Source organism: Anarrhichthys ocellatus, unplaced genomic scaffold (assembly GCF_004355925.1).
Source record: "Anarrhichthys ocellatus isolate YVR2014 unplaced genomic scaffold, GSC_Weel_1.0 scaffold154, whole genome shotgun sequence".
In the NCBI taxonomy this organism is placed as follows: Eukaryota; Metazoa; Chordata; class Actinopteri; order Perciformes; family Anarhichadidae; genus Anarrhichthys; species Anarrhichthys ocellatus.
This window is the reverse complement of record NW_022280184.1, coordinates 374,164-385,214: the sequence shown is the minus strand read 5'-3', so window position 1 is coordinate 385,214 and position 11,051 is coordinate 374,164. Positions and strand designations below refer to the sequence as shown.

General features: G+C 38.6%; 2 protein-coding genes across 2 annotated transcripts; one reads left to right on the top strand and one right to left on the bottom strand.

Annotated features, from left to right (window-relative positions):
• Window positions 1–3,757: 3,757 nt before the first annotated feature.
• LOC116400197 (putative gustatory receptor clone PTE03) lies at window positions 3,758–4,684 on the bottom strand. Its single transcript, XM_031877911.1, has one exon. It carries the CDS (start codon window positions 4,682–4,684, stop codon window positions 3,758–3,760), a length of 927 nt encoding a protein of 308 aa, XP_031733771.1.
• A 4,644-nt stretch (window positions 4,685–9,328) lies between these two features.
• LOC116400196 (olfactory receptor 142-like) lies at window positions 9,329–10,270 on the top strand. The gene has a single exon (XM_031877910.1). The coding sequence runs from the start codon at window positions 9,329–9,331 to the stop codon at window positions 10,268–10,270; it is 942 nt and encodes a 313-aa protein (XP_031733770.1).
• The last annotated feature ends 781 nt before the right edge of the window (window positions 10,271–11,051 follow it).

Below are 11,051 nucleotides of genomic sequence, written 5' to 3'. Positions count from 1 at the left end.
CCTCCTTGTCCACCAACATTGCCGGCCATTATCACGAGGAAGAAGGGTCGTTCCCCTCCAAATCACAATTTACTTTTCTTCAACTGCAGATAAGAGACCAAACTAGAAATACTGAACTGGAAAACTATTTAAGGTTGGGTGGTTAGCAAAAGAAGGATATATTAACTTTTTGACAAAAATATTTCTATTATTGCATTTTTATGTAAAAGAAATAAAGAGAAAGGTGTCACTGTCAATGTTGTGAAAACATTATCGAGTTGTATATGTGCCACAATTATGTCACACAATCCTTCTGAATTCACTGAAAGTTGAATTTAACAAGGCCTCACTAACACAAGCAAGGCGTGTAACAGAGCCGTTTTTGAAAATGTAAAATATATATTAATTAAAAGATTTTAAAGCATGGGACTCATGGTAAATAATCTTGATCAAATATACAATATAATTATATGCTTATAGTTGTGTTTTGTAAAGTAGACAATACAATGTGTTGCTTCTTTTAATTGTGCTGAAAATAAGTAATGCAAATTTAAAATATCAACATCAATTTCAATATTGCAAAATAACCGCCTTAAGTGAGTCAACAAAGTTTTACAAAGAAAAGGCAGCTTCGATTTGAAAGGTAGAAATGCTCTTTCATCTATTCCTATATTTTCCTGCTCATTAGGACATGAGTTTTGCCAGGGGCGTTTCTAGGATTCAAAGAAAGGGGGGGGGGCTTAGCCCCAAGGGGAGAGGCATGTTTGCGCGCAGCAATTTTTTTTGGGGCCCATTTGGGGCCACGGATATCCATTGTTTCAGAGAGTTCATAGATTGGTTCAATCAGAAAGAGTGTGATTTTGCTCTGTAGTTTTGCTTGCATTCATTATATGATAACACAAGAGACAGAATTTCAGGGTCATTGTGAAATTTGACAACACAAATATGAACTTTTCTCAAATAAAGAGAGAGAAATAATTTTCCTGCTTGTAAAGGAAAGACGGATAAACTAGCTTTCATATCCGCGTCACTCCCAAATCCTAACTCTTAAAGGTACCGCACACAAAACATACAAAAAACAAAAAAGATCTTTTTTTTTTTAAAGCCAATAATGCCAAATTATTTTGGGGGGCTGAAGAACATTTTAGGGGGGCTTCAGCCCCCCTAAAATGACGCCCCTGAGTTTCACTGATGAAATGATACACTGAAGAACTTTTAAAGAGGCAAGTAAACATCCAAAATGCATTTAATGAAAAGTGCAAAGATATTAAGGGCAAACAGATTGATCTCCTGTACAAGGATCATAAGAAATGCACACATTTAATTTAAAAATATACATTCAACCATTAGCTAAAAGCAGATAATGTACTGTGCATGTTATCATGCAGCCCAAGTAAGGTACAGGTTACTCCTTTGCTTTGGGCCTTCATGTCATGCTTTGGGCCTTTTTTTTTTTTTGTTGCAGATAGCAAGTTCACCTGTGTCATATTTGAAAGGATGAAAATTATGATCTATTTTTTATATCCTTTCTACTTTGGCATATCTGTCTTCTGACCTTTGTGCATCTACAGTCTCAAAAGCAAAGCCACTGACAAGTGTGCTAAAAATATAATGACAAGTTTCAGGTTTTATATTTACATTCATTTAACTTCTAACTGCAATGAGGCAGACAAGTAAGTGAACATCCGAAAAGCTTTCAATGCAAAACAAAAGATATTTAAGGCAAACAATTTCATTTACAAGGATCATCTGGGATGTGCACACAAATAATCAAATCAGTAAATTTACCTAGACCATTAGCGAAAGGCAGATAATGTAAATATGGAAAAAGAAATATGTCACATACAAAGTTCATATTTTAAAGTTCAAGAATTCATATACAAAAAACGTATGCGTGCATTATTACATGCCTTTGAGTTTCCTTATCACAGAAGACAAATGCATTCAATTTTAAAAGTAATACAACCCAGAATTCTGTTCCTAATTTTGGTCAATTTAAAAACGAGAGGATTCATGATGGGAGGTATGATGAGAAGTTCTATTGCAAAACTAATTTGAGTGTTTGGAGGAAGATTTTAACCAAATCCTATATTACAGACATCCAAAAGTATACTCACAAGGAAATGAGCATGGAAGGTAAATGTGGCACACAAGTTAACTTTCAAAATTGAGACAACAAATGTACATTGTATACCTCATTTTATGATGCAGCCCAAAAAATGTTACTTCTCTGCCTATGGCCTTCTTGCCATAATCATTTTTTCTTTGGTCCGTGAAGCAAGTTCAGCTGTATCGTGTTTGAAAGGATGAATATTATAATCTTTTTCTCATTCTTTCTACTTTGGCCTATCTGTCTTTTGCCCTTTGTGCATGTACAGTCGTGAAAGCAAAGCCACTGAGAAGTGTGCAAAAAATGTAATGACAAGTTTCAGGTTCCATATTTCATATTTATTCATAACTGAAATGAGGCAGAATAACAAAAACTAAAATGCATTTAAATAAAAGTGGAGGGATATTTAGTGCAAACAATTACATTTACAAAGAGCATCTGAGATGAACACACAAATAATATAAAACCCTTCATTTACCTAGAACCATTAGCGAAAAGCAGATCATGTAAATATGCCAAAGAATGCCATATGCAAAGTGCATATTTTAGAATAATATGATGGCATTATTATCGCCCTTTGAGTTGCCTTGTTGTGTCAGACAGAAGTCATTTAAAAGAAATCCCACCCAGAATTTGGATCCGAATTTTGGTCAATTTAAAACCATAAATGAGAGGATTCACAACGGGAAGTATGATGAGAAATTCTATTGCCACAAAAGTTTCAAGTGTTTGAGGCAAATGGTTGAACCAAATCTCATATTCATTACATCCAACAGTATAGTCACAAGAAAAATGAGCAAGGAGGCTAAATGTGGCACACATGTCTGCATGAACGTGGCTCTGTTTTCTATTTGCTGAAATTTAGTAAAGCAAATTTAAAATATGAACATCAATTTCAACATTGAAAATTCCCGTCTTAAGTGAGTCAACACAACTTAAAATTTCACAAAGAAAAGGCAGCTTAGATTTGAAAGGTAGAAATGCTCTTTCCTTTATTCCTCTATTTTCCTGCTCATTAGGACATGAGTTTCACTGATGAAATGATACACTGAAGAACTTTCAAACAGGGAAGTAACCATCCAACATGCATTCAATGAAAAGTGCAAAGATATTAAGGGCAAACAGATTGATCTCCTGTACAAGGATCATAAGATATGCACACAAATAATATAGAAATATACATTCAACCATTAGCTAAAAGCAGATAATTTACTGTGCATGTTATCATGCAGCCCAAGTAAGGTACAGGTTACTCCTCTGCCTTTGGCCTTCATGTCATATACATCTTTTTTTTGTTGCAGATAGCAAGTTCAGTTGTGTCATGCTGAAAAGGATGAATATTATGATCTATTTTTTACATCATTTCTACTTTGACTGTAGAAGCACAAAGGTCTTCTGACCTTTGTGCTTCTACAGTCTCAAAAGCAAAGCCACTAGTGTGTTTCAATGCAAAACAGAAGGTATTTAAGCAAACAATTTCATTTACAAGGATCATCTGGAATGTGCACACAAATAATCAAATCTGTAAACTAACCTAAAACATTAGTGAAAGGCAGATCATGTAAATATGCAAAAAGAAATATGCCATATGCAAAGTTCATATTTCAAAGTACAATAATTCATATACAAAAATAATATGAATGCATTATTACATGTATTTGAATTTCCTTATCTCTTAATTTTACAAGTAATACCGAGAATTCTGTTCCGAATTATGGTCAGTTTAAAACCATAAACGATAGGATTCATAATGGGAGGTATGATGAGAAGTTCTATTGCAATAACATTTTGAATGGTTGGAGGGAGATTTGAACCAAATCGCAGATTAAAGACATCAAACAGTATAGTTACAATAAAAATGAGCAAGGAGGTTAAATGTGGCACACATGTCTGCATGAACTTGGCTCTGTTCTCTAAAGAATTTACACAAGTTTTGATGACATACACATAGGACCAAACTATGAAAAAAGCATGAAATGCGTAAATGATTATTGTAATGTAAGCAACTATGTTGTTAACAATAGTGTCAGCGGGGAAACAAGCAAGTTTAACGATAATCCAATTCATACAATAAAGTCTATCAATATATGGGCTGCATAGCTTTAATCTAGATGTGAGGATAATATTCATCGCAGAAATGCAAAAAGATGTTAACAAGGAGAAACATACTAACATTAAGAGTCTTTGATTTGACATGATAGAGTGGTACACCAGGGGTCGACATATAGCCACATATCTGTCATAAGCCATAGCTGCAAGAATAGACATATCACTGTTGACAAATGAGGACATCACTAAAGCCTGAACAAGGCATCCAGAATAAGAGATAACATGAACGGAAGACGACAGATCCCACAGAATCTTGGGGTAGAAACCTGTTGTTCCATAAAGTCCATTCATGCAGAAAGTGCACAATAGAATATACATTGGTTCATGCATGTTCTTATCCAAGATTATGGTCACAATAAGAGCAACATTTACCAGTACAACAAAACAGTAAGATAATAAGGTGAGAGAGAAGAGAGCAACTCTGTAGTTCACTGTTACATTTAAACCTGAAAGAACAAATGATGTTACTCGAGATACATTATCCATCGTGGTTAGAAAACGTCCTTAACACTGTGCCTGTTTCCTCATCTCACAGTTGTTAATATCTTCTGACTATAGCAATGCATGAGCTGGGAATTCAAACCAACCAATCAACTTTTAGAAAGAGCAAACTCATTTTTAGCATGGTGCAATCTACTGTATGAGGTAAATAAATAAATAAAAACTAAAACAATATTTTTGTTAATAGGACGTAAGTTCCTAACGCTTTTACTATTCACTATGAAAACATCATATTTGTAGTTGTAGTCAGAATAAACTAACACGGCTGCGTTCAATCACGATTAGCGGTTGTTAAAAGGACAGGAGCGCCTCATGAACAACCCCTTGGGCCAAAACCTCAGTAGTGAAGCTGTGTGGGCGCGTGTTGCTGTGGATCAGTGGATCACCCCAGTTACAGCCGTGTGGGCTGTTGTTGTGCTTGTCAAGTAGTGTCGCTTTCTGGTCATAAGAAAGAAGTTTTCATTTGCTGCCGTGTGAGCAGTTAACCGTTTTGTTAATAAATACTCCTTCGTTAAACCTGATCCGTTACTCATTCTCTCTTTTCCCTGGGAATTTAACATCGTTACTCCCCGCATCCCTTAGACGCTAAAAGGGGAACGTAAAAGCTTGTAAACTGTGCAGCGCCCACGGAGTCATACTTTGCCTTCAGTGTGTCATCACACTGGAGGTCTATCGGCCCCATTTGGAAGTGCACAAGTGCTGTGTCGACGTCAACCGCAAACGGATTGCTGAGGAGTTCAACTTTAAATTTATGAGCTGCAAAGTTGGCAAATCGCTGAGTGAACTCTGTGCCAAGTGCACCCAGTGTATCGGCAAAATGTCGGGAAGACAGCGGTGGAGACAGGGTTTGTCAGTGTTTGGCAACATGGAAAGTGACCCAAGTTTCCTTGCTGCATCTGTAACAGGTTTGTTAAGGACCCAGGAGCAGTACGACAGACACAATGGATAGTTTGAATCAGAGCTTTATTTTCCTCTGGACACACAACAGGTAGAAGAATCATAGGGAAAAAACGGCAGGATCTCGTGGTTGGGAACAGAAGGCTGCTACCGGGGCAGAGGCAAGGCGGGGTAGTCCAAGACAGGCAGGGTCGGTAACGGGGAATCAGTCCAAGGGTATACACTGGAAGGTTTTGGCAATGAGTGTGTGTGAGACTGGGGTTTAAATAGTGGATGCAGCAGAGTGAGCAGGTGAGAGTAATGAGCTGATGAGGTGAGTGTGACTGGCAGGTGCACTGAATAACCTGAATAGGTGAGTGAGAGGTGGAAAAAACAGGATAGTAGTGGCAGAGCTGTGACAGCATCTGAGTCTCCCAGCTTGGCTTGGAAAGCTCTTACTGCATCATACATGTCTGTGATCAAACGTCCCTGAAGCTGGAGGTTTAGCGCAGTGACATGCTTCGTTGTGTCGCACAAAAAGGCCAGCTCACATCGCCACTTTTCATCCCAGAGCTCTGTGGTGTTTTTCCATTTGTTTTCCAAAAACTGGCAGATTTCCTCATGCAACTCAAAAAATCTATTCAGCACTTTCCCTCGACTTAGCCTTCACACCTCTGTGTGATAGAGCACATCACCATGTTCAGAATCTCTCTCCTCAAGAAAAGAGTGAAATTGGCGCTGATTTAATTGTTTACTCTAATAAAGTTAACGTCTGTGTTACGGTGCTTATTACATGTTCCATTTTGAGAGCTTCACCACACAGCGTTTCCTGGTGTATGATGCAGTGATACGCTGTCAGCTCACCTGCACATTTCTCCCGCTGCATCTTCTCCCGCATCCTCCCCACTAATCCGTTCTTTTTACCGCACATTGCAGGTGTTCCTTCTGTCGTCAGTCCCGTCAGTTTGTTCCAGTTTCATTTCATACACACCTTTACATACTTCCTCAAATATGTCTTTTCCCATGGTTGTGCCATGCATTGATTTAATTCCAAAAAGTTCCCCTGTAACGCATAAACTGGAGTCCACTCCACAGATAAAGATTGACAGCTGTGTAGTATCAGTCACGTCAGCGCTCTCATCCACAGCAAGGGTATATGCAATGAAGTCTTTTCCCTTTTCCATCAACTGTGCTTGTAAATCGGTGGCAAGCTCACATACACGTACCAGTATTTCTGCTCAAGCTCACATTTAAAAATGCTTGCTTTTTGTCTGGACACATGATGTCGCACACTGTAACCATGCACCGCTTTACAAACTCCCCCTCAGCTAAATCAGCCCGGTCTTTTACCATTTCTTCAACCACAACAAAACCAGCTTTCACGGCAGCCTCACTTTGTGATTTTACCTTGGTGAACATAGTCTGCTGTGACACCAGTGTCTTTTTTAACTCCTCTACCTTCTGCTGTTGATGCTTGCAACGGTGGAGCCGTGGGGGGAAGAGAGGTCTATAATGAGTCTCTTTTTTTCTGAATATTTCCTAATAGCAATGCCGATTGGACTGATTCTGAATATAGGGAAAGGTGGGCTAATGAGTGGGCCTATCATGTATGAGTCTTTGACTTCCTGAGCCAGGAGCTTGTTGACTGTGACGGGCTCGGAGATGGCTGATTGCAAGTTTTTACATGTGAAGGAAGATTCTGGCTTCACCTGCATGCCTGGGTGGAAGCCATGTGTGAGACCCTGGATGAGGAAGCTTGTGAACTAGCGGTCTGGGTGAGTTTTAAGGGCGGAAGCTAGGGCGTGGATGTTAATTGGTGTATTGAGGTACTTACACTTGCTGTGCTTTGTTGGTTTATGGGGACAGGTTGGTCTTGCGTGGGCCCCCTCGCAGAAGGAGCAGGTGTGGAGGAATAGGTAGCTGGAGGATTGGCATCCTAAGTCGTTGAAGTTATTGCAGACCATCCTCCCGCCCTGGTAGAGGATTGGTCTACCTCTTTTGTCCATAACTCTGGGGGGATGGCCGGAGGTGGTTGGCTGGTTAATTTCTGGTTTAGGGGTGATGGATGGTGGGGGGATTAATGGGGGCAGGCTGCGGTAAATGGGGGGGCTTCGTTTACGGGAAGCTGAGGTGGAGGGCAGGGGTGCTGTGAGGGTGCATGTGGTGGCCGTATGAGAGGGTGCGCCGCAGAGCTTGCAATTAAGAGAGGCACGAGCTGCAAAAACTCTGCAGTATAGTTTTGGGTCAAGTGTTCCCCAGTACATTCCCTGGTTGAACTGCTGCACATGACCGACGGCTTCGGATGCGAACAGGAAGTGGTAGGTGTAGAACCCATTACCGCCGAACTGCAAGGCTAGGTCGAGTATATGTGCCAAGTAGTCGTCCAACTCGGCCCTGCGGTCGGGGAAAATGGAGCAGATGATATCACAGTACAGGGAGAAAGAGTAGGCAAATTCGGCCGAGGTGAGTTCCTTGGATCGGGTGGGGAGTGGCTGTTTGAGTTCGATGGGTCCAAAAGCGGTGATTAATTCCCTCAGGATATGGGGATTGCATGTGACTGGATGGATTAGTTGAGCAAGGTTGATGTAGTTACCTGCAAGAATCTGTTGCCTAAGCGTGTGTGGTGTTGGGAACGTAAAGGAGCGTGTTTGGGTTATCAGCATCTAAGAAACTAAAGTATTGACATCAATAGAATTATTAATGTCAGTAACAATTATTAACGATTATTAATAATAACGGGGCACCACCCTGCGAACAGGGACCAATAACCAAACAATAAACTAAGTCTCATAATTAGTGTTCACTCACAATGTCAATAGTCTGAGTACTATTACACATTCAGAGTGAAAGTGACGGTTTAAGTTCGAGCACAGACCACATATATAGCTATTATCACAATACATGCACAAAATAGTCAGACAGCTGCTCTTTAAAATATAACAGAGTTCATTACGTTCTAATACTAATGATCTAGTGAACTCATATCTAAACTAACAACTATATATTCATGAGCACACTATCTAAAATCAACAGACTATGGAAAAGAGGGGGGGGGGGGAAGTGTGTGTGTGTACATGTAGTGTGTGTGTGTGTACGTATATTCTATTGTGCACTTTCTGCATGAATGGACTTTATGGGACCACAGGTTTCTACCCCAAGATTCTGTGGGATCTGTTGTCTCCCGTTCATAATATCTCTTATTCTGGATGCCTTGTTCAGGCTTTAGTGATACACTCATTTGTTTGCAGTGATAGGTCTATTCTTGCAGTTATGGCATATAACTGCAAGCTACAACATAAGGTGGACAATTTAGCTGTCCAAGTGCCTCGCTCTTGCAATAGATTGCATACGAGATACATATGCATACATGGTCAAAGCTATTGCGAATATGCGTATGTTCTATCTCTTGACTCCCAATCGCAATAGCTGTTTTCAAATGAATGTTAAAACCTTCGGAACCTGCCATCTGAACTTCATATGAACTTCATTAATTATAAATATTTTCACGACAAAAATGAATTCCATTTCCAATGTTCCTTTAGGTTTTATGTATTTTATGCATTGCTCATACAGTAGATTGCAGCACGCTGAAACAAGGAGGAAACCTTTTTCTAAACATTGATTGGCTGGTTTGAATTCCCAGCTCATGTGTGACTGCAGTAAGACAAGATATTACTAACAGTAAGATGAGGGAGCAAACACTCTGTTAAGGATGGATGTACATAACACAGGTCAAAATGCAATTTTCTAACCATGATGCATAATGTTTCTCATGTAAAGTTGTTTTTTCTTTCAGGTTTAAGTGAAACAATGAACTACAGAGTTGCTCTCTTCTCTCTCACTTTACTGTGTTACTGTTTCATTGTGCTGGTAAATGTTGCTCTTATTGTGACCATCATCTTGGATAAGACCATGCATGAACCAATGTATATTCTATTGTGCACTTTCTGCATGAATGGACTTTATGGAACAACAGGTTTCTACCCCAAGATTCTGTGGGATCTGTTGTCTCCCGTTCATGTGATCTCTTATACTGGATGCCTTGTTCAGGCTTTAGCGATGTACTTATTTGCCTGCAGTGATCTGTCTATTCTTGCAGTTATGGCTTATGACAGATATGTGGCTATATGTCGACCCCTGGAGTACCACTCTATCATGTCAAAGCAAAGACTTTTATTATTAGTGTGTTTCTCCTTGTTAACACCTTTTTGCATTGTAGGCACAAATATTATCCTCACATCTAGATTAAAGCTATGCAGCCCATATATTGCCAGACTTTTTTGTGTGAATTGGGTTATTGTGAAACTTGCTTGTTTCCCAGCTGACACTATTGTTAACAACATAGTTGCATACATTACAATAATCATTTTCGTATGTCATGGTTTTTTCATAGTTTGGTCCTACGTGTATGTCATCAAAACTTGTGTGAATTCTTTAGAAAACAGAGCCAAGTTCATGCAGACATGTGTGCCACATTTAACCTCCTTGCTCATTTTTCTCGTGACTATACTGTTTGATATCATGCATATAAGATTCGGGTCATCAGAATTACCTCAAGCACTTGACAACTTTATTGCAATAGAATATCTTGTTATACCTCCAATTATGAATCCTCTCATTTATGGTTTTAAATTGACTAAAATTCGGAACAGAATTTTGTGTGGTATTACTTTTAAAATGAAAGTACTTAGATAAGGAAACTGATAAGGCCTACAATAATGCATTATTCATATATAAATTATTGTACTTTTTCACATTATCTGTTTTTAGCTAATGCTCTAGGTTAATGTACAGTTTTTTTAATTATTTGTCATGACTTGTGCAAATTCTATAGAAAACAGGGCAACATTCATGCAAATAATGTTTGCCACATTTAACCTCCTTGCTTATCTTTCATGTCACAATAGTTTTTGATGTCATTTATATGCTCTTTTTGGCTCAAAATACTTTCCTCAAACCTTTCAAAATGTTGTCGCAATAGAACTTCTTGTCATTCCTCCTCTTACAAATCCTCTCATGTATGGTTTTAATATGCCGAAATGTGAAACAGAAATCGCTGTTTTTACTTTTGAAAAACAATACTAGGTTTTATCTAAATTAAACATGAATTAAACATGCACTGCTTAACAGGCTGTTGTCTGCATGTTTTGCTGGAGTTAAATAAATATTATTAGGCTGCAGGTTTGGCACCTTTAGCAAATATTAGCTCAGTATTTCTTGAAAGATGTCCTTTTTAATGAATATTTGCTTTTTATTACCTCGGATTACATTTACTTGTATAGAATGTTCTAATTTCTCATGATTTAGGGTGCTGAATCTTATGCCTCTTTTAATCGGGTAGTATTTTTAAAATGAGGATGACATGATGATACAGTAAAATATGTACTTTCCAAATGTATTATCTTTTGTTTATCTACATTAATCTTATTCAGCCGAGTCTAGTCATTTGTTCAGTGCTTCATATTGTTAAACATGT